This window comes from Sphaerodactylus townsendi, linkage group LG07 (assembly GCF_021028975.2).
Source record: "Sphaerodactylus townsendi isolate TG3544 linkage group LG07, MPM_Stown_v2.3, whole genome shotgun sequence".
Lineage (NCBI taxonomy): Eukaryota > Metazoa > Chordata > Lepidosauria > Squamata > Sphaerodactylidae > Sphaerodactylus > Sphaerodactylus townsendi.
The window spans coordinates 24,815,734-24,840,031 of record NC_059431.1 but is presented as its reverse complement, the minus strand read 5'-3'; the positions used below and the strand labels follow the sequence as shown (position 1 = coordinate 24,840,031).

At 43.0% G+C, this 24,298-nt stretch overlaps 1 protein-coding gene across 2 annotated transcripts; it reads left to right on the top strand.

Annotated features, from left to right (window-relative positions):
• Positions 1 to 2,506: 2,506 nt before the first annotated feature.
• Positions 2,507 to 23,688, top strand: LG07H5orf34 (linkage group 07 C5orf34 homolog). Of its 2 annotated transcripts, none has more exons than XM_048502828.1 (13): positions 2,507 to 2,564; positions 6,235 to 6,457; positions 7,443 to 7,532; positions 8,832 to 9,481; positions 11,341 to 11,442; positions 12,121 to 12,241; positions 14,397 to 14,488; positions 16,596 to 16,665; positions 17,982 to 18,152; positions 20,227 to 20,321; positions 21,426 to 21,518; positions 22,349 to 22,389; positions 22,882 to 23,688. In XM_048502828.1, the coding sequence occupies exons 1-13, from the start codon at positions 2,527 to 2,529 to the stop codon at positions 23,109 to 23,111; spliced, it is 2,016 nt and encodes a 671-aa protein (XP_048358785.1). In that variant the 5' UTR covers positions 2,507 to 2,526; the 3' UTR covers positions 23,112 to 23,688. The 2 variants fall into 2 exon arrangements, with proteins under 2 accessions (XP_048358785.1, XP_048358786.1); XM_048502829.1 differs by having other exon boundaries at positions 2,509 to 2,590.
• The last annotated feature ends 610 nt before the right edge of the window (positions 23,689 to 24,298 follow it).

Genomic DNA, 24,298 nt, shown 5'->3' with positions numbered 1-24,298 from the left:
ATTATATGGGAAGAAGGATACAGGAGGACATGAGGTGTTTCCCGTAAGTTCTTGCAGGTTGCCAGCTAGGTTCATTTGGACTGGCATGGCATAATTGGGCCAGACTTTCCTGGAGGAGGGAAGGAGTTAAAGCTGAAGACAGGAGCAGATAAAAAGGGGTTAGCTGGGAGGGAGGGAAAAAAGGAAGTAACAAAAGGGGTAGAGGCTTTCAGGGGTGGGGAAGGGGCATAATGAGTTGTCTCCTGCTTGTCATATCTAGTTCTGAACTGGATCATTGAGTGTAGATCATAGATTTTTTTTTAAATGGAGCTAGAGACATATGGGGGGATTTCTCTACACGCCTGAAGTTTTCAGGACAATTGGGGGGAGGGGGGATGGAGCTCAGTGGGCTTTTTAGATATTGCTGTGCAACCACAATCATGCTGCTGAGCCTTCTAAACCTTAGGGAGTCCTTAGAAGCCAAAACACTGGACGAGGTCTTATTCTAAATTAAGTAATTGATACTGCAATCTTGTGCAGTATTGCTCCAGCCTAATTACGTTCGAGTCAATGGACTTAAGAATCAAGTAACGTTCTATAGGATTGTATACTTAATATTTTATTCTAAACAGGTGAAAGTAATACAGATCTGCATTATGAAATCAGAAAGCTTCCGAAGGACGTAAGGTCAGATTAATCACCTGCCAGAAGAGTAAATAAACATGCAGATGATCTCTTGTCCCTCTGGAGAAAGCCTGCAGAAAAAGGATGGCTTTAGGAAAGGCCATAAATGTTGGTGCTTTCCAAACTGTCTCTGGCAATGCATTTCATAATACAGGGGAATGTATGAAAAAGCCTGGAAATGGAGAGAGGTTGGGGCAGTGAGAAGCCAAATCCTGTAAGCAAGGAGGCAGCTGATGATTGGAGCATCAATGTTGTCTTTGAGGGCACATAGAGCATGCTGCAATAATCCAGTCTTCTAATTACAAAATCATGGACAAATCACTAAATATTGCGTGGGGGTCTGCGGTCGGATTGGGTGCTGATGAAAAGAAAGCATTCTTAGCAGCAATAGCAACCTGCTTTCTCACAAATAAGTTTACATCCAAGAGTATTCCTGAATACTTTGCCTTACCTGCTATGGATAACTTCATACCACTGAAATCAATAAATCAAGGTTTTGGAGAACATCTAATGGCCCAAGTAACTTGTGCCTCATCTGGATTCATCTTATTCCCTTTCATTTATGTGGATTCTAATCTGGAGAATCAGGTCTGATTCCCTACTTTTCCACCTCAGTGGCAGAGGCTTATCTGGTGAATCAGATGTGTTTCCACATGCCTACATTCCTGCTGGGTGACCTTGGGCTAGTCACAGTTCTTCAGAGCTCTCTCAGTCCCACCTACCTCACAAGGTGTCTGTCGTGGGGAGAGGAAGTGAAAGGAGTTTGTAAGCCACCTTGAGTCTCCTTACAGGAGAGAAAGGTGGGATATAAATCCAAACTCCTACTCTTCTTCTACTTTACTACAGCTTCAAACTGCGGGTTTAAAATACTGTAAAATCCTCACGTGTCTATGACCATGGACTATTTTTTTGTGACTTCACCCTGATGCCCAAACCTAGATCTGAAGTTCCGTGAATTACTGCAGTTAGCATTTTTAAAAGATGCTGTTAACATTCTTGGAATGCAAAACCCATGCAAATCTAGGAAGAATCACCTCCTTATTTCTGTTTCTTCCACAGTTTTGCAGACTTACCAAAAAGATGGTGTGTACAATGCCACCATTAGGGACAAGTATAAGAAGTATGCTCCAGTTAGACATGTGCATACTTTTGAGGGAAAGTTAAAATGCCGATGAAAATGTCAAATGACTTGCATCCAGGACTAGGAGAATAGCAGTAAATGTAATCTTTAAAATATAGGTTAAGAGCTCAGTCCTACCTTGCCCTGTTGTTGGTCCTCCAGAGTAACTGGCTGGCCACAGTACAAAATCAAGATGCTGAACTACATGGACCACTGATCTGATCCAGCAGGGCTCTTTTCTATGCTGAGTCACCCTATGTGACATTCCTGAGAGCTACCATAGTATAGTGGTTGAGAGCAGTGGACTCTGATTTTGAGAACCAGGTTTGATTCCCCCGTTCCTCCACATGAGCAGTGTACTCTTCTCTGGTGTACTCTTCTCTGGTGGACGCGGTTTGTTTCCTGTTCCTACACATGAAGCCTGCTGGGTGACCCTGAGAGTCACCCTTCTCTCAAAACTCTCACCCGCTCAGAGACAGGCAATGGCAAACGACCTCTCAACCTCGCTTGCCTTGAAAACCCTATAAGGGTCGCCATAAGTCAGCTGTGACTTGACAGCAAAAACCATTCTCACGCGTGCTACCTTAGCAGCACGCCCATCCCAGGAAAACTGCAGAACTCCGCCCACTTTCCCCGGAAACCTTTGATCGCCACGAAAGCCAAGGCAGAAGCCGCTTCCCCATTTAACTCCTCCCCTTGCCTTGAGTCCCGCGCTTTCTGGTTGGCTTCCCGGCTTCTTTTGAATGCCGGCTGTTCGTCAGTGGGCTGCAGTTTCGGTGGGGTGAGTCGCCCGTCGCCTCTTTTCGGGTATTTTTTCGCTTTGGGGTGGTAGGAATTTAGATGACTTTGGGTGGAAAGCTGGGGAATTTGCAGAGATGGCTGGATAGAACAGGGCGGGGGTCGCAGTTTGCGATTCAGGAAGCGGGGTGTGATGGGGAGGGGGGGGGTATTCCCTACAGGTCGCCCCAAAACGTTTGGCCTTTCTTCCCGAAATAGATTTACCGTGCAATCCTTTGCCTGTTAAGTGTTTACGGAGAAAAAGCCCCGTTCTATTCCGTTGAGCTTTCTCCGAAGAAAGCGTGCGTGTGGTTGCGTTGCTGTTTACTCCCCCTGCCGCTTGATCAGCAAAAAGCTCTGGCTGGGGGTTGCCTCTGTATGGTCTGAGAGAGTTCTGCAGGGCCATAAGAACGTAAGAACAAGCCAGCTGGATCAGGCCAGAGTCCATCTAGTCCAGCTCTCTGCTACTTGCAGTGGCCCACCAGGTGCCTTTGGGAGCTCACATGCAGGATGTGAAAACAGTGGCCTTCTGTGGCTGTTGCTCCCAAGCACCTGGACTGTCAAGGCATTTGCAGTCTCAGATCAAGGAGGATCAAGATTGGTAGCCATAAATCGACTTCTCCTCCATAAATCTGTCCAAGCCCCTTTTAAAGCCATCCAGGTCAGTGGCCATCACCACCTCCTGTGGCAGCATATTCCAAACACCAATCACAGGTCCCTCCTTAGTGAGGGGGAAAGTGTAACCTTGTTAGGCTAAGCCTGCAGTGGTGGCGAACCTTTGGCAGTCCAGATGTTATGGACTACAATTCCCATCAGCCCCTTCCAGCATGGCCAATTGGCCATGCTGGAAGGGGCTGATGGGAATTGTAGTCCATAACATCTGGAGTGCCAAAGGTTCGCCACCAAGGCGCTAAGGTTACACTTTCCCCCTCACTAAGGGGGCTGAGGAGTTCAGGGCAACAGCTTGTTTTTTGTTCTGTCTGCCCACATCTCAGTTATGGCCCTAGGAAGTCTTGTCTCCCTCCTACACTCTTGGAGTCAAATCTCTGCCCTGGGCCTGACAGTATGTGCAGTTGCTGTTTGTAAAACAGTGGGACCCTTCAAACGGAGAATTTCAAACATCCTTTGGAGATAACAGCTATTTTGTCACAGTTTGGCCATGGCTGCTGCAACTTCTTAAAATTACGTAGCAATCAAATAGAAGGATCAGAGTCTTTCCTTAAACCTGCGAGCTTACCCCCTTTTCACAGAACTACAGTTCCCAGAATCCTTCACTGCAGCGGCCACACAGCTGGAGGTGTTGGTTCTGGTTGGTTCTGGTTTCAAACATCCATAACAGTTCTTGCTCCATGCATGTGTTATCAGTTGGCACAGATTAATGTTTTAAAGAAAGGGTATGGGGTTATGAAGTGATTCTTTCTTAAGAGTTGTCAAGGTACCATTACACACTTGACCAAGGAAACCAGCTTAAAGGTTTTCAAGTGGACTACTCACAGCCTCCAGCACAGATCTTGAAAACAGTTAAACAGTCAACTCCCCACAGCCTGGCTGTGGCCAGGGATGGCCGGGGTGTCAATATAATAAATAAAAATAAATAAAATAACAGGAACTAGAAGAACTAACCTTAACACTCAGATGTTCCCCACTGAGACAGGTTGTTTCTATAACTGTACCTTGGGTATGTCAGAAGCTCATTTTCAGATGACAGAGACATTTCCCCCTAGAGGAAATGGCAGCATGGGGACCCCCTTGAGGTGTCTCTCCTTGCCAACGCTGTCCTATTTGTTATATTTATACCTCACCCTTCCCGGCTGAAACCAGGTCTTTAGGCACCACCACCATCTCCCAAGAATTCCATAACTCAGAATTGGCAACCATTTTTGTTGTATCTGTGGACACTTATGAAAATGAGAAACAGTAATGGGTGCCATAACAAAATGTGATAGGTGATAGAAAGGCCAGCCCCAAAATGGTGATAGAAAGGCCAGCCGCAGGGACATGAAATCGGTCTATGGCCAAGTTGAAAGTATGTGGCTCTGACATTCCCATCCAGAATATGCACAATACTTTGTTGGTCTGTCAGTGGGTAGGAAGTGACCTAAAGTTCCTTTTTCTGTTCATTTCAGGGCTGTGACAAGCCTTTCTTTCCTTGTTATGAGGACATACAGAGGCTCCTAAGATTTTTAGGGCCTAGGTTTGTTTTGAACTATAGACCTTCCCCTCACTTACCAGGTGTTCGAAAGGTAGCAAGGGTTTGGATTCAATGCCATGAAGTAAGTATTATAGTGCTCAAGAAGTTTATGGAGATCACTGAGGCAGGATTTGAATGTAAACAAGATTTATTTATTTACAGGTTAGTCCTAAATAATAGAGCAGCAACACACATCTCCAGGAGAAACCTGGCTGAGGCACATAAATTTAAACATTTCAACCCCCTTCTCCAAGGTGATCAGATGCTGGAACCACATTCCTGTGGGTTCATCTGAGTGGCCATTTCCCCTTCAGGGTCAACAGTCTCCTGTCCATCTTAGACCTTTTGGATTCCCCCCAGGGCTCAAAGAACAAGTGGATGCCAGGAAATAAAAGCTGGTGGGCATTATGGCAAGGATGTGAAAGTTGGACAATGAAGAAATCTGACAGGAAGAAAGTTGATTCCATTCCAGTTCTAACAAAATACTACCACATTAACACTTTTTAATTCCTATCCTTCTGCCATCAATTTGAACTTATCTGTTTATCTGTTTGAACTTAACAATAACAATATGATCCCAATAATAATACCAGGCAATTCAGTTTACTCCCCCACAATCAACACGTAACTTTTATTCAAGGTGATTAGCCCCCCCCCCCCCCCAAAAAAAATCTTATTCAGCTTCCCAGCAAGCAGACTCAGCCCCTGCCACAACCCTTGATTCATTGACTCCATCCCTCCTGGGGAAAACCAAGTCATTTACACCAGTAAGCCTTGTTCGATAATTTGCAGGGTTGCTGTGAGGATGATATGAAGGAAAGGAACACCAGGTGTGCTCTCCTGTGCTCTTTGGAGAAACAATAAGGTTTTATTATTATTATTTATGGTCACTGTACCTGGCTTGCTTCATATAGTGATGAACTGAAGAGTATCCTGAGGCTGTGAGCCAGATGAAACTGCACCCCAATCTTTCCATGTCAGATTGCCAGGCTGATAAATTCATCTTCATTTAGGTCCTGTGTGGATTTGGCTTCAGTGAATTCATCTTTTCTTGCTCTCCAGCCACAGGGAGATATTTCCTCAGAGGTGTAGCAAGGGGGGAAAGCGACTGGTGCGTCCTCCACCCCCGGAATGCCCTCGCCATACTCCCACAGGGTCACGCGCCCGTTGCGTCGCGTACCCCCCGCTCCCTTGGAGCTGCGCCTCTGCATGCCCTAAGCATGAGACTGCAGGACTTGACTCCAAGGACAGGAACAGTTCTTTTCAGCTGCTCATGCTGTCCTGTGGAACTTCACCTTGCTGTAGCCACGTGCACAGCAAATACTTTGCACAACAGATGCCGATCCTGCTCGAAAAAGCCCCCGTGGAGTGTCTCACACACCTGAGACTTCTAAGTAAACGTATTATGCTCGTTCTGGCATGGGTGACTTGTTATTTCTTCCAGAAAAATGAACACATTCTTCACTTCTGGTTTTCTCCATAGAATCTGTTTGGCTAGCCATCTGCTGGCAATGGAAACTGAAAACCTCATGATCCTTTATGAGGATAGCTCTGTAGAAGTGCTCTATATGGACGGATCTGGATTGCTCCTTTCTCCATGTGGCTCTGAGTTTTTATTTGAGAAGGGCATCCCTCCTTCCGCCCATCCATTGCAGCCAGCCGAGAAGCTTCGCCAGAGGACACAGTTTGCTGTTAGCTGCTACCGGGTACATGAAAACATGCTTTTTAATTTAAAAAAAGAGGGTAGGGGGTAATAGAGTAATACATTTTCATCAGCACTGCAAGAAATTTCAAAAAAAATTTGAAGGTCACTCCCGTACTGAACAAATCAGCTTGGTTAGTTGTTCTCAAGAACTCTGTGGCTTTTTGCAAAGTGTGGCCATTGTGTGGCCATTGATAGATCTGGGTTACCTAGTCTCAGGCTGTTTCCGCACGGCCGTCGAGGCGCCTCCACGCCGGCAAGAATTCTGCCGGCGTGGAGGCGGAGGCCGTTCACATGCAAGCATGCGGACGGCCTCTGGAGAGGACGGCAGGCGGCTCCACATGGAGCCGCCTCTTCCCCCCTCCCCGTCCCACTCACCTTGTCCCCGTCGTCGGCCTGCTGGCCGTCGAAGCCCCGCCCACGCTGCCCTCCGACCTCCAGGGCCAGCAGGCCGATGACGGGGCCAAGGTGAGTGGGACGAGGAGGGGAAACAGCGTGTTCCCGGCTGTGCTGTTCGCACCACGCCACCAGGAACACGCTGTCTGGGGAAAAACAACCCTTTAAGGGTTGTTTTTCAGGGCGGCCTGACGCCGCCCTGGGGGAGGGGGAGTGACGCCAGGTCGGCGCTGCTGCTTAGCAGCAGCGCCGCCTGTGCAAATGGCTCCCTGGGGATGGCGTTTATCCCGTCCCCAGGGCGCCATTTAAGGGCCGTGCGGAAACGGCCTCAGATTATGGTGTTCTGTGGTCCTAGGTGGAAATGTACTAGATGGTAGTACGACAAGACCAGCTCTGAGCTTCTTTCTTTTGTAACCTGGTGTTTTCAAAGGCCCGGAATACAGTTTTGAGAGCTTCAAATACATAGAACAGCTTACAATAAATGTAACCATTATAGTAATGGAATTAATGGTAGGGTTTTAATTGCCATTTTTGAAAAAAAAAAGTATTCAAATATGCTAATTTGCATTTAATTTGGTATTCTTTTTCTTTAGAAAAAGCTTCTACAAGCAATAGACTTCAGGAATCAATATTCTGATCGTCCTTATTTACCTTCAAGTATTATACCTCCTGAAAGGAAAAATGTAAGCGACTTGCAGTGCAAAGGGAATTTTGTCTAAAAGTTCTAACTAACGATGGCATCTTATCTTGATTATCAAATGAAAAAAAATGTTAATTTAATTGATTTGATTAATAGATTAAAGATTGTAGTATAATGTATGTGCATATGGAGAGAAAAAGAAATGCACTGAAATTTATCTAACCAGGGATATAAAGTGTGTTGGGATGCTTCAGCACAGAGCAAATTAAAATGTGATGATCACATAGTATTTTAACACACCTTCCTTCAGAAATTTGTGAAAATTCATGGTAGGCCACAAAACAGCAAGCCAAGTTCTGATAGATGTGAGGTTTCAAAAATCCTTAGACTTGAAAAAGGGCAGACGGGGTGGCCAGGAATGTATCCTTGTAAAATTCGCCTACTGATTCTATATCGGTAAATTCTGTGCTGTATTTACTATTTTTTAAATAAATTTTTTATTGTATCATTTGAATTTTACAGTTTATAGTAATTTCCTTCTTCATACATTTTCAAACAATACTTTTTCCGCCTTTTCTCCCTCCCCCCCATTACTTCTTCATAGTTTTGTCACACAAACAGCAGTAAGTTCATTCTCTGTAGCCTCTTCTCCCATATTTCTTCATTGACTCGAGCTTTTTTCATCCAGTCCACGTATATTATCCACATCTTCAAAATTTCATTCTGTTTATCTTGCCACGTCTTATTTTTGGTTAGTATATCGAAAATATCAAGTGTCACTTGTTCCCAGATATATTCTAACCATTTCTGAAGTGTCCATTTTTTCTTTTCTTTCCAGCCCAAGGCTATTGTTGCATGGGCTGCTTTACTCATTATTTTATACATATAACTATATTGTTTATCCACCCTTCTGTCTTCCATTACACCCATGAACATTAAGTCATTATTTAAATCAATATTTATCTTCACCAGTTTCTCGATATATATTGATACAATTGTCCAAAAAATGTTTACTTCTGTACATTCTATCCACATATGGCTATAATATGCCTCTTGGTCTCCACAGTGCCAGGATTTAGAACTAAGTCCTTTTATCATATATGCTAGTTGTTTTGGTGTTCTGTACCATTTTAATATCACTTTTCTTTCTAACTCCATATATTTCTCAATCTTTATATTTTTCCAACTGTCTATTAATTTTTCAATATTACCGATGTCTAGGAATCCTCCCATTTTTGTTTCAATGTTCTTATCATGAATTAAGGAATTAAGGAATTAAGGAATATCTGCTGTATTTACTATTAATCCCGTACTGGTCTCTCTGCACTTCCACTGTTTACAGATTGTTTTCACAGATGTTTGTGAAGCCAAGTGGCCTCAACCTGATGCCTCTAGTGAGCTGATATGTAGATTCAGTGGTGGCGTGAAAGTTTCTTCTTCCGATGGTCATGCCTGTCTCTTCCTGTCAGAGCTCCAGCAAGAATTTACAGTGGAATTCCTATGCAGAGTTAGCCAGAAGTTACGGACACCATTGCCACTTTTGGAGAACAGCTGTAAAAAATCAGCAAAGGAGTGGCTTGCAAGATCCAGCCCAGATCCTGCCTCACCACAATCGCAAACAGAAGAGAAAGCCCATGAACGCTGCAGGAATGCAGAAAATTGTACACGAGTAAACAAACCTGAATGTTGCTCAAGTCCCACCTGTGAAAAAGATGATGAGAACTCCGGTCCTTTCCAGCCCTGCTTGTATGAACATTGTAGGGTTACTCAGCATTTGTCTGTGTCCTCCTGCCCTGAAGAATGGAAATATCCTTTGTCATTGGCCTTTATGTTTTATCAGACACATGCTAGTAATGCAGCTGAGTCTGACGAGGGAAAAGGAGACAGTAGAGTTCCAGCGCTTGAAGGTTTCCTGAAATGTGAAAACTCTCGGACTGTCAGTTGCCTGCCTTTGGCATTGCCGCTGAGCTGTGAAGCACCATATTTTCACAGGTAACAGAAGAAACTGAGCAGTTTAAGGGCTTTTGTAAGAGTTTATCAAATATGAAGGTTGGCTCAATGAGCAACTTAGCAAAAAAAAATACTTTGACTTCATCCATATTTTGCAAGATGAAAAGCCTTAGTGGATAGCATTTTCCCCAAGGAATTCTATCCGGTGAATGATTCCCACAGTGATGGAGGGCCCCCTTTCCCACGTGGAAGTCCTGAGCAGGAAGCAGGTGCTGTGCAGCCACTTCTCTTTGGTCAGCAGCAACTGGTGTGTGACTTCTTTCTGGAGACCACCTCCCTCACCCCAGTCCTCTGAGACTCTATAATTTCTTATGTATCTGTTCAGTGACCCTTTCTGAAGTTTTCTGTGTTCCACCGTGGAGGCTGTACCATTCCTGAGATATACCTTACAAGTAGTGTAAGACTACAAAGATGTTCATGTTAGATTTTACTGCTCATAGAAGCGGTTAACACACTGATTAAAAGGGTAAAAGGTAAATGTTTACTAGGAACTACATTTATGATAGGAAAGAGGGAAAGATAGCATGCTGTCTTGCTAGGGAGGAAAAGTCTCTGCAACTGACTTCTGAGAAGAGGCAGGATATTAGACCTGAGAGCATAACATGTGGATAAAGAGGCGACACAAGAGGACGAAGGGCTCACTAAGCTTACAGCCCTATCTAGCTGGCCCCTTGCCCACCCCCTGCTGGGTCTTCTTCTCAGTTCCTTTGCACATTAGACATTGCTACATCCAAAAGTTCACAGCTGGTATTTATTTCACAGGAAATAGTTTGCATTACCTTTTCCCCTATTACATTCCAGCCTCAGAGGGAGTATGTTGCTGACTATAAACAATGTGCACATTTCAAAATGCTAGGTCCTCTAGAGGAGGGTCCTTGATAGCTTCCTGGTAACTCTGGAACATTCTTCCCCCAAAAAATGGCCAGAGCTCAGCACTGACAACATCCCAGTAGGTTTCTCAGACTATTGGCTTGGATTTTAATACAGGTGGGGTAATTTTAATCAATTTTATCATGCTATTTTGCCTGTAATTTGAGTATTCTCTATGTTATGATTTTTTTACTGTAACTTTCAACAGTTATTTTGAAAGAAGTGACTTGATACATTTACATACAAGGAGAAAATTATGTAGGGCGGTTTATAAATTTGATATAATTATATATTGATATAATAAGGAATATTAAAAGGACATTTTAAAAAATTCTAGGCTATTCTGGTGGCAATTGAAGCTCTAAATGTCCCACTCTCCAGTAGATGTACGTGTCGATGTACAAGTGTCCTTCCAATCCCCGGGGCAGGGGGCTGCAAATACAAAATGTACAACTTTGCATCACTGTTTTGTCATAGGCACACTAAGGCCTTTTCCGTGTATGCAGAATAACGCACTTCCAATCCACTTTTCAATGCACTTTGCAACTGGATTTTACTGTGCGGAATAGCAAAATCCACTTGCAAACAATTGAGAAAGTGGATTGAAAGTGCATTATTCTGCATGTGTGGAAGGGGCCTAAGAGAGTACAAAGCATATTCATAGCATTGAAAACTTATTTTTACAACACATGTGGATAAAGTATTATATCTTTCTAAGCCTGTTGATTTTGATGCACTTAGAATGATGTAACTGCTTAAGACTGCACTGCAAGGCTGCACATCTTACCAAGGAGTAAGTGTCATTAACCACAACAGGAGTTATTTTTGACCAGATACACATAAACTAGACTACTGTGCATTTGGGCAGTATTGGCATGTAGTGTGGCTCCTGGGTTTTGGTTTCTGTTCTCAGCTTACAGTAAGGATTCCTGTTAGAAACTGACTCGTGCATTTTCCTGTTTTCTCCACAGCTGGAATTTCAGTAACCTATTCTCTTGGAGAAAGGAGGATATTGGACATTATTCACAGTCCCAACCAGTAAAAGTTGTTTGGCACAAGGGTGTCCTTTACAAGTAAATATGCATGTATTGTTGTTCTACTGAAAATTAATTTATTGGAAAACATGCATTAAATTGTAGTTAACATGTGTTAAATTGTATGTTAACATGGAGAGCAATGGAAAACATGATGGTTCCATTATACCAAAATTAACAATAATATAGGCGAAAATCAGTAGGTTTGTAGAAACAAATTTGCTTTTTAACAAGGATTTATGCATATATAACATTTGCTGCATAGGTGTAAAAAAATCAAAAGCGGTGCCCACAGTTCTGGCGTAAATTACAGGCACATAAATCACATGGAGCTTAATGGAACTGAAGCAGGCAGAACTGTGTGCTGGATTTCAGCCAGTGGATTAGATCCTAAAAACCACAAGTGGAATCTCTGCTCACAAAACAGATCTTATTGGCTCTCCATTTTCCATAGCATCCCGCTCACCCCACGTTACATAAGAATCTGGATCAGGACCCTTGGGAACAGTTTTGGATGAAGCAACATGGGGTTTGCATCTTGGCTCAGAAATCTGTGGAAATCACAGATACCCCGTCCCCTGTGGAGTGTGCTCAGCTCCTGTGAGGGCACCTTTGGATCCCACTTACATCAACCTCCATATTTTATCTGTAATGATTTTGTAATATCTTACCTGTCTTTGCAAAACAGTGAATCTAATTACTGTTTCTTTCTCTTAGGTTCCCCCTTGGTTCTAAAAGTATAGAAATTTACCCTAGGGATGGATCTGTTTTCAAATCCGAAGGTTCCTTTTTGGGAAAATACTTCACTCGTTATTCTGTTCAGGATCAAACAAAATTGGTAAGTGAAATTTGGTGTCAGCCTAAGAACATTGTCCTGCAAGTAAGCCCCAAGGATAACATGAGAAAGATTTTTTTAAAAAAAATAGATTTTAAATTTATTTTTTCCACAAAAAGAGCATAATGCAGAAATGAGAGGAGAAAGAAAAAGAAAACAGTGCATGGATCTACATTAATTTGTTGTATTGAAGCATAGGTGTCAAACTCACAGCCCTCCAGATGTTATGGACTACAGTTCCCATCATCCCTTGCCAGCAATGTGCAATGTGTATTAAAGGAACACCAATTACAACTCAAAATAGGATGAAGAGTAAGGGGGAAAAAGTTTAGCAGATAGATTTGACAGTTCTTTCACTATCATACTTATAGTTAATTCTTGTTAAGATTATATTAGTGTCTACATGTTTTAGATGTGTGTGTGTGTGTATTTAAGCTCTTGTATGTTGGAATCATATTAGTAAAACATGAACTTAACAATGTTTTACATGTTATAATAATTAAGGTAAGACTCCCATTTTGCTTTAAATTCATATTCTAGTCTTCTATTCCTTTAATTGTTTAAGGCCTTGCGCGGTCTGGGACCTCCGTACCTGCGGGACCGCCTTGTCCCATACGTCCCAAATCGGCCTCTGCGTTCGGCAGAGGCCAATTTACTGGTGATCCCTGGCCCCTCAATGATGCGGCTGGCCTCCACCCGGGCCAGAGCCTTTACAGCTCTGGCCCCTGCCTGCCGGAACGCTCTACCTCCAGCTACGCGGGCCCTGCGGGATCTTAATGATTTCCGTAGGGCCTGCAAGACAGAGCTGTTCCGCCAGGCTTTCGGGGAGGCCGGCCGCTGATGGCCCCCCCTCCCCCCCTTCCCCTTCCTCTTATGTCATCTATGGACCATGCTGTCCCTTCCCCCCCTTCCTTTTCCTCTGAGGGGATTTAGTAGATGGACGCCACTGATATTTTGTTGTTAGAACGCTGCTTTTAATGGGGTTGGTTTTAATGACGTAGAGCCATTATTTAATGTCTATCTAAATTCGGTTTTATTGATTTTAATGTGCTCTACCTATTTGTCTGTACACCGCCCTGAGCCCTCCGGGGGAGGGCGGTTTATAAATACAATAATTAATAAATAAATAAATAAATAATTTTGCCATACAAAAATATTCATTTTGTCGTCCCAATTCTCTTAAACAGGGACTCTTTCAATTTTTCCCATAGAGGCAACAGCTACACTTACTGCACTTGATAAGAACAAAATACTTTTTTATTATTGTCTTAATAGATGGGGGGGGGGGGCACTTAACAACATAACTGTCCCATACCAACAGTAATCTTAGGATCCACATAAGATCTTATCTTTAATATTTTTCACATTTCAGTATGAATTAATATCCAAAATTTTAATCTCTGTCAAAAACCGCTTCTTATGGGGGGGAAAGTAACCATGTTCAGAAACCCTGCTTAGCTTCCAAGATCTGATGAGATCAGTCCAGCCTGAGGCATCCAGGTCAGGGCAACAGTGCTTTACACGGGTGCAATTAGATTCCAGAGTGCCACAATGCTCCTATAAATTTTCACTACAAATAGCCGTTGTCCCTTCATACAGATTTCTGTGTGCACTGTTCTGATTTGTCCTTCTCTTCTCAATCACCAACTGGGGACACGATTTAACGTAAAGGTTATGCTCTGCCACTGAACTATGGTCCTTCCCCAGTGGTCTCTTATTTTCATTTTAGGAGTCCCATAACTTCCAGTAGCAAAAGTGAAGTCTTATTTTTAACTACAGGTCTAAATAAACGCTTGTCTGTGTCCACAAGTACCCTGCAGTTATTTGTGGTTGGTCGATGCACCACTTTCATGCAGTGCATTTCAGAATGTGTTGTGTGTATGTCTGAGAAGGCTGCATTGGAGAATCCGAGGCCTGCTGTGGATTTCTTGCCTTTGCAAATCAAGACATTGAAGCAAGCTCTCTCCTAATCAACCATTTATTTAAAGTCTTGCAATTTGGAAGTGGCATCTCCCTCTCTCCACCCACCCACTTTTAAGAATAAGCTAAACTATGACATGCAGCTCCAGAAATGTACATGCAGTGGCTTAATAATGTACTGGATTGGGACTCTTCATTGAATAATCCTACAAACATTCTTTTCTTTTGTATGTTCAAGACAGAAGAAACGGTGTATTCTGCAAGCAGTTTGCCACCCAACGTGCCAGGGAGTCTCTACTCTGTGTGCGAAATTATTACTCAAGCCATAAGGTGAAATCGGGGGTGGGGGTGGGTGGGTGTTGTTTAAAATTTAGCTCTGCTTTGCAGAAAGTATGTATTACGTATTACAAGGCACACATGAGGTGGGAGCGGTGCTTCAATCCTGAGCACCTAATCCCATCTTAAATCTCACGGTGCTTCCCAGCTTGCTGTCTGATGAGTTTACAGAGAAAGAGAAGTTCTATAAGTGAAAGGCACCTACCATAAACACTTTTCCTTGTGCCCTTGTTGATGGAGCATTAATCTCCATTGATCGATATAAATTAAGGATGCATCTCCGCCAATGATTACTTTGAGGCACAAGGACCGTAAGTCTTGGAGCTAAGCTTGTAAGAACCTTGCAATTTGCCCAGAAGTATCGAGACGTAGCGTTGACTTTAGAGCACTGGTTTAATATGTAGCACAGTGTTCTCTGCTTTACATCATGAATCACAACAGCAACCTGTATGCTGGGAAATGGTGGCTTGCCTAAAGGCACTCAGCATCTTTCAGTGGGAGCCTGGGCAGTAGCAGGAACCCAGATCTGAGCATTCTGTCCAGTGGGCCCTCCCTGACGGCCAGAGGAGTGATCTCTCCAATCCTGATCTTTGGTTCCAGTGATGCAGTGCAGTGAACCAGCAGTTAAATTGCTTCGTTCTTCTTCCCCCACTTGGGAAATGCTGTGGCGGTTCTTGCATCAGAAGCTTGTGCATTTCCCAGCCGAGAAGATGTGCCCATTTTATTTCAAGTGAGATTTTAAATTATCCTGTTTCTGTAATTCCCAGTGTGACAGAACTTCTAGTGTACCATGAGAAATTATTCATGTAGGCTCCTTTGAGCCAAGATTGCTCTCCACAGAGAAGGCTGCTTGCTGTGTTTCTGAATGATTTATTGCCTCTTTTCTTCCCAGTAAGCTTTTCTGACGTGAGTGATTCTGTTCTATTTCTGCATCAGATGTGATGAGAGTATTGGTTATGATTTTCTTTGTAAAAAATTTTTAGCAGGATTGTTTGTGCTTGTCCGATGCATCTCTGCATGAGTCACTGAGTTTGCTCACTTTGATTCAGGAGGCACATGAAGAACTGAAGCAGCAGCACTGGGGGTGTGCTCCTTTGATGGTAGCCTATGCTCACGCACTCAATGTAAAAGTAAACCTTTGGGAGCTGAGCAAAACAAATTGCTTCCAGTTCTAATTCATTGAGCAATGTGTCTTGGCTGCCAGGAATTGAAGAACTGGATCTAAATTCAGTAGCACCTTACAGGCCAAGAAGATTTTCTGGATATAAGCTTTTAGGAGTCAAAGCTCCTTTCCTCAGATTTGTATCTGATGAAGCAAGTGTTGACATTCAAAAGCTTATACCGTGAAAATCTTGTTGGTTTCTAAGGTGTGAGTGGATTTGAAGCCAGCTCTTCTACTGCAGGTCAACGTGGCTACCCTCTAAGGAAGTTTAGAGAACACAGTCTTATTCCTTATTAAGATCAATGCTGGACTGTTCCAGATCTTCAGTTTTGGTGGACTGTTATAGCAGTAACCTTTTCTATGAATGCTCTCCTTATCTGTGTTCAACTTCTATCTTCCTAAGTTGCTTTTAGATATTGGATGAAGACTGTTCTTACTTAGAAGAAGAAGAGTTTGGATTTATACTCCCCTTTCTCTCCTGTAAGGAGACTTAAAGGGGCTTACACTCTCCTTTCCCTTCCACCCTCACAACAAACTCCCTGTGGGGTGGGTGGGGCCAAGAGAGCTCAGAACAACTGTGACTAGGCCAAGGTCACCCAGCTGGCATGTGTTGGAATGCACAAGCTAATCTAATTCACCAGATAAGCCTCCGCAGCTCAAGTGCCAGAGCAGGGAATCAAACCCGGTTCTCCAGATTACCGAAATATTTTGGTGACTTTTAATTTATGGATGCTTTTAGTTTGATTTGTGACAGTGGTGGGTTTTTTTTAATTACTATTGCTGTTTTTGACTTGAAGTTATATTTTATATAACTTCTCTCTATCTCTCTCTATCTCTCTCTATCTCTCTATCTCTCTGATAAACTAACTCTATCTCTCTGATAAACTAACTATGCCTAGAGGTTCTACAACTAGTTATGGTTTTCTTTTTTCTTCCTAGAGTTCTTCAACACAATCGTGAGACCCTGCTTTCATTAATCCCCAGTGACACCTTCTGCTGTTGGAAGATGGTATGTATGTGTATTGAAAGTCTGACAGTTGTAAAAGGTCACACAGGTTTTTCTTGCTGGTGTGGATACATTTCATTTTCCAGAAAGTATGAAACAAGCATGTTTATTTTTGTAAATCTGGTGATTCTGGGCAGTGGAAAATAAGATAAAATCTGTTTTACATAGCATGATATAAATCAGGGGTGGGCACTTACTTTTTCCATGGGGCCGCATAAGAAACAGAAAATATTGCGGAGGGCCGGGCCAAAAGGCAGGGGGGGCGAGGCGCTTTTGAAAGCCCCGCAGAAGCCGGCAGCCAAGGTAACCGGCTTCTGCGGGGCTTTCAAAGGCGCCTCGCTCCCCAGCACGGCAGGGGGGCCAGTCAGGGTCATCCGGCAGGCCGGATGTGGCCCATGGGCCGTATAATGCCCAGGTCTGATATAAATCAAGAATATATTAGTAGTAAACTAGCCTGCAACGGGTATAATTCTGCTTAGAAATGCAGTTAGTTCCAGCTCTTAGCATCCAGCAGTTCCACAATATTAACTCCTCTTTGCAAATTTTTAAAACATATACTACTGGACTCTCTAGAACAGAACAAAAATATTGACACACAAGATTCACATTTACATATTTTGGGCTTTTAGCTTCTTTGTTGTGACATCTGACGTTTTTGTTCCAAGTCTCCACAAGAAAGGCAAACTATAAATGGTTCTGTGACAGTGAGAAAGATGGGTATAGCCTGAGGGAGAAGTCATGGACTAGAATTTGTAAACACTAAAAATATGGACTTGAATCTGAAGAAGGAGCCAAATACACTGTGAGAGTGAACCGCAACCTTGATAAGGATTCACCAATTGGCCATGCTGACAGGGGCTGATGTGAATTGTAGTCCATGAACATCTGGAGAGCCACAGGTTGCAGACCCCTGACCTAGTTGTTGTTTGCATAGCATTTCTCACCGCTGACATGGCAGGCCTCCTCTGAACTGAACAGCATCATCCTTTCGACAGTGGAAACTGGTGCAGAAAAAAACTAGCAAAGAGGGTTTATAGCTGTCTGTGCTAAATTCTCTCGTGCATACAAACGTGTCTTTGCCTCTCTGATGAGGTCCAGAAATTAGCTTTTCCACAATGAGACTCTGGAGATATTGTGCAAGGCCATTGCGTATTATGTTGTACTTTTCTGGAACCTTCAGTACAATTTGAGCTGTAGATTTCCCAAGACCCTAATCACAGGGAAGAAAAAAAAATCCCTTACAATTCTCCAGGTATGCGTCAAAAGAAGCATAGTTCAACTCAGCTTAATTTTGTGGCACATGATTTGTTTTGTAACAGTCCACGGAGGCAGGTGGAAGAGAAATGCTACCAGTCCTGCTGGCTGAAGAGGTTATTCCTAATGTTGGAGAACTCCTTGCATGTTCAGACAATAAAGTCCGTGCCGTTTTTTGTGATGGAACAGTCCTGAACACTGTATGGGATTTCAGTTCTTCCTATGGAAAAGGCCAGGTGAGCACTGAGCCATTTGTTTCTAAGTCCATGTTAAAAAAAACTTATTCCTCTTGTCTGAGTTTCATATATGCATAATTAAAATGCTTGATACTACATCTAATTGCCCTTTTTGGTTCAGTTTTCACGCGTGAGGGTGAAGACTATTTTGCCACAGGAAAATTGAAGGGAAAAATCACATTGTGGTGGCTCTTCCCTCTTTATTTATGCCTAACTTCATGCATCTGGTTTGAAGCAGGCTGTGTGGCCATGGTCTGGTAGGTTTCGCTCCTTATGTTTCTGCCCGCATCTATGGCTGTGTTTCTGAGAGAAATGCATCTCACTATGACATTCCTCTGAAAATGCCAGCCATAGGTGTGGGTGAAACATTAGGAGCAAAAACTACCAGACGACGACCACACAGCCTGGAAACCTCCAGCCGGTTGATTCCGGCCATGACGCAATTAGGCTCAAACAAGAGTAGATACTTTTTACACAGAAGTAATAGAGATGCCACACAGTGAAGATCTGGAAGCTTTTCTTTATATATATATATATATAAATACCTCAAAGTAAGGAAGAGTGAATTGTCCACTGAATTGAAAAAGTCTCCCCAAACGTTAAACAAAAAGGTTTTGGAAAAATCTTATTTATGTTTGTTTGTTTGTTTGTTTGTTTGTTTGTTTGTTTATTTATTTATTTATGGGATTTTTATACTGCCCAACCCCCGAAGGGCTCTTAACATGCGTTATCTGTGCTGAAGGCATGGCCGAACTCCTTGATGAGATGGTTCTCTCACTGCAGAGTCCTCTGGAAAATCCAGACAAGACCCATTCACTTAAGAAGGAAAACTGCAGCCATAGTGGTAGAAAATAACTGAATGGACCAGCCTTCATATAAGGCAGATTGCCAGAGGCAGTATGTTGCACCCTGGAAATGGAATCTACGTAAAAGGCAGGCTTGTCCAGATTTTTTTTTTTTTTTGCCCTCTTGGCATCTGCCTCTAATGCAAAATAATCGGCACTCTAACTAAGGTGTGTTTAGTATCATGAGATGATTGGTCTGTTGGAGAGTGCTGGAGGAGCTGCTAGAGCTTCCTTCCCTGGGTTTGCAGAAGAACTAGAGAGAGGTCACTGTGAGTGGCACTGACCCACTGAGTTCCTGAGCTTAAGGAATGTCCACTGCGGCCCACAGAATCTAACTAGGAGGAGGAAACTAGAAGACCAGTCCCTAAATGAATCTCATTACAGTGGGAAGGCAGGTGCTGATTAGAAAAGTCAGTGGTGGGATCCAAACATTTTAGTAACAGGTTCCCATGGTGGTGGGATTCAAACTGTGGCATAGCGCCAATGGGGCTGGGCGGGGCATGATGGGGGCGTGGCCGGGCATTCCTAGGCGGGGCTGTGGCAAGGACGCAAATGCACGCAGGCACAGGCTGCCACGCACACCGATGCACCTCCTGATAGACTGCTTCAAGTTCTGCGCACTACTGCTGAGAGGAGGGGCGTAACTAAGGCAAAAATTCCGTGGCAAAATCACCAATTAGTAACCCCCTCTCGGCACGCACAAATAATTAGTAACCTACTCTCGGGAACCTGTGAAAACCTGCTGGATCCCACCTCTGAGAAAAGTGATAAGGAAGGCCACTGCAATGATCACTCCCTGTTTCGACAGACGTGGCACGTGCAAAACACTTTCTTTCTTTCTTTCTTTCTTTCTTTCTTTCTTTCTTTCTTTCTTTCTTTCTTTCTTTCTTTCTTTCTTTCTTTCTTTCTTTCTTTCTTTCTTTCTATAGGTATATATTGCTGCCACCGGGAATTTAATTCCAACCCCCTTTTTAATTTTTCCTAAAGTAGTATGTCTCAGCTTTAAAGTCCAAAGGGCTATATGGTCTTGAGGAAGTTACCAGGGTAGGATTCCAGGTTAAACAAATTTAAAAGTAAATGTTCATAGTTACTTTCCAGGGACAATCTATCACCTTCCCATCTCATTCTCCTTTCACACCCCCTCCCTTCTACAACTGACATCTCATTTTAAAGAAAGACAAATTTTAAATGATTACAGGCACTTTTCTTGATTTTTTTTCTTTTTTAAGGAACATCAAAATTTTAACTCAGGTTGGTTTAAACTGATCTCTCCTGAAGGGGCACACCAGCTTCTCCACATAGATCATCCTGGGCTCTACGAAAGGTAAATCATTTTGTACACTGAAAAAAAAAGCAGTATGTATGTATTGCACCTCCTTCAGAGAATCATTTTAAAATAATAATTTTATTAATACAAATCCTTTCCCAGCATTGTGCATTTTTCAGACTTTCTGGCCATGATCTGGTGGTTTTAGTGCCTGACTTCTTGGCCACATCTGTGGCTGGCATCTTCAGAGGCATATCATGGTAAGATGTGTTTCTATGGTCTCCCCAATGTGCCACAGAGAGAAACACATGCCTCTAAAGATGCCAACCACAGATATGAGTGAAAAGTTAGGAGCAAAAACCACCAGACAACGGCCATGCAGCCCGGAAAACCCACAACAGCCAATTGATTCCCGCCATGAAAGCGTTTCAACATTCCACCAGAGGCGTAGCTGGGCCAAACTGCGCCCGGTGCACATTCTATATTTTCCGCCCGCCCCCCCAATCCTCCCCTGTGGCACCCCTTCTTCCCCCCTTCCCACACTTACCTTAGTTCCTTTCCTTTTTCTTGAACTTTTTCAGGCTCCTGGGAACTGTAGTTCCTCAGGCCGTTTTTACTGCGAACAGGCCTTTTGCAACCTGAAAAGGTTCAAGAAAAAGGAAAGGAACTAAGGTAAGTGTGGGAAGGGGGTGGGGGGTGCCGCGGGGGGAAATGGGGGAGGGGCCTAGAGGCGATTTTCTGTGCCCCCAGGCATGCACCCAGTGCACGGCGCACACTCACACACACACCGGTCCCCTTGTAGCTCCCTTGTAGCTCCGCCACTGCATTCAACAGTTGATTCTCTTTGCCTTCTGATATTGTCAGCCCAGAAGTGCATGCCTTGTTAGTCTACAAAGACCATGTTGTTGATAGGAACTAGCAGGTCTGTGCAGCTGACTTGCTCAGCCACCACAGAATATGTTCAGAGGCTTCTTTGGTTGGCTTTCCTCAGGATGCTTCCCATACTCCAAACTGTGAGCCATACTGGGGGGAGGGGGGGTACAGGGAAACCTGCTCTCTGGTTGTAATGCAAGAACCATCTGCCAAAGATGGTTCTATGTTCCTTTTGCCGTGTGTCCTCACTCAATGCACACGTAACATACTTTCCCTTCTCTTACACAGGTACATCAGAACAGTGGTGGAATGGTGCACAAGCTTGAACAAAGAGAGAGCAGTCTGTACAGCTACTCTGCAGCCTCCTTCTGAAGAGCAATGGTATTGATCTTAAACATCTCTCACAGTTCACCAACTAAAATGGCACTTTGAAAAAACCAAACCTTTAATTAGATTCATAACCTTTACGATCTTGCTATGGCAGCAGATCTGCATAAAAGAAATGGGAATCTTTGCAACAAGTGACAAATGCAGTGTCCAGGTCTGTAGATTTTCATCTTACTAGTGCTGATAGGAGAAAGTCAGTGTGGTGTAGTGATTAAGACTCTAATCTGAAGAACCAGGTTTGATTCCCCATTCCTCCACATTAAGCCTGCTGAGTGATCTTTGGTTAGTCACAATTCTCTCTCAGCGCCCAAGGAGGCAAGCAATGGCAAACTACCTCTGAATGTCCCTTGCCTTGAAAACCCTATGGGATTGCCATAAGTCTGATGTGGTAATAGCAATAAAATATTAACCACTGTCCCTATATTTAGTGCAAATTCATTTGTTACCTAGTAAAGTTCTACAAAACAACTCCCTATTGATATAGATATCAATATTTTTTACGGTCTAAAAACATAAAAATAGGACATGGTCAGTTCATGGCCTATGAAGAATCAGCCTTTTGAGTCCCTCAAGAATGTGAAGAGTTTGCCTAGGATAGCCCCATTATACAGCGTTGGTGGTCTAACTAGGGGCCAACTGGTTTTTATTAAGTGTTGAGTGAATGCGTTTTATTTGTATCCTTTGATATGGAACACTTTAACTTTTGTTTTAAATTGTGATATTATATGAAATGGTGTAGTTGGAGAAACATGTTTTCTTCGTTGAATAACTAAACCAGTATGTGATTAAATAACTGAGAAACATGAGCTTTTGTTTTCATACAGGTCAGTTGCTGCTGAGCTTGAAAAAATAAAAAGATTCAACTGTATCCTTTTTATTTTGCAATGTTCTGAGCCATATGAAACCATTTGAACTTTAGATTATGCTCTCCCAGAGGCTCTGGAAGGCAGCCAGTGATGAGCCTTTTTATTTAATATGGTATGGTTTGTCTTTCAACACAACAAAAAATATCTGCGTACATCACAGTGTTAGTTACCGTCTTTGGTCTGTGATAATTAGATCTTACTATACATGTACGTCCTCTGTACTATTAGCTTGAACTCCTTGGCGCTATCTGACTCTCCTGTATTCATATATAAATGATACCTTGAAATCGCAAGTGGAAGTTTCTCCACAGTAGTTCTAAGCAGAGTTATTTTAGCCTAAGGCACTTGAAATGTGTGGTCTTCATTCTGATGGGCTTCAACTGGAATAAGTACAAGAATTCACTGTCAATGTCTGTGCATGTATCACCAGCTCTGAAATATATTCTGTTGTGGAAAGATTTTTTCCCCCTTAACAATAACTATTCCTCTAGTTTTGGTGGAGAACAGCAATATTCCAAGTAAGGTTTCAACGGTGAAAAAAAATGCGTCCTCCTGCACAGATAAGCAAAACAGTCCAGAAGATATCTTGTTACCTGAGATTGATGGGAAGAACATAGCTGAGACTTTAGAAAGAACTTCTAAAGTGATCAGTGATATTGACTGTCTTCTAGCTTCCTCTGCCAAGCAAAGTATGGTAAAGCATAAAGAGTTGCTGTTCTGAGTTACTGGCTTTGAAGGCAGAATTCTCACAAACATACTGAAATTCTACTGGCAGTTCCTGAAGCACAACGTGAGACGGAGGACTCTGCAGCTGGGAAGGACACATGAGAAGTGGCCTCCGAGAGGAGAAGAAAATGGGGAAGGAAGACCAAAAGCTGGGGAATTTAAACTTCCTCTTCCCCCTCGAGTCCTGGTAGATCCCGTTCTTGTAGTTTATGTACGAGTCAGAACATAGCAGATCATTCCTGTTTTAATGTTGATTCATTGAAAAGTCCCTGTATTGAATTAAAACTGAGGGATTTAATCCTAGTTTCCTTTATTAACGAAAATAGCACCTGATTTTGAATTTCCAGCTATGTTATTGAATATTTACCATTTTGGCAGATCTATGAAACTGAAACCTCACACAGCTATGTGCAATTTTTTACTGTTTGCAAAGGCAGCATGAGCAATTAATACTTCTTTCATTTCTATACACAGCTATGGAATAATTACTATATAGGAGTCAGATTTTTCCTTATTCCTCTGTCTATAAAGTTTTGTGGAAAGAATGTTGACAATAAAACCTTGCAAAATTATAATTCCACCCCAACGTGGCAGTAGTTTACTGTGTCTCCCCTAGTAACAAGTCCCCCATAGTATACCCCACAGCAGTATTAGCAAACTGCTGAGTTCTAGCAAACGACTTCCAACTTGAGTTTGCAGTATTCATCCTCTTGCAGACAAAGACAAGGAACACCTCCACACAAAGCTGCAGGGAGCTTACTGCTGTTCTGAGTAACCAGCATCCTTCTGGAATCACAGAATTGCACTGTATTAGAGGAGGGCTTCTCCAGTGCCCAAGATTATTTTGTACTTGCTGCTGCAAGGATTTCCGTTGTAGTGTTTATGCTGACGTCACTTCCAATGGTACGAGAAGCCTGGTGACATATGAAGCTGACTTGTATGAAGCCGAGGAGGACTCTGCACAGACCTGGCCAGTGGCTGCCCAGAATGTCAAGCAGAGAAGACCATTTAATGTAGGCACACGAGGTTGAATGGGGGTCTTTTTGCCTGCCAAGCATGTGCTCTAGGAGTCTCTCTATTTGGTACTGTACCAAGCAATTAACCATCTTCCCCAAATGCTTGGTTTGGTCCAATGTTTCTTGATAGGGAAGAAAATCACACCATTCTTTTCCCTTTAATCGT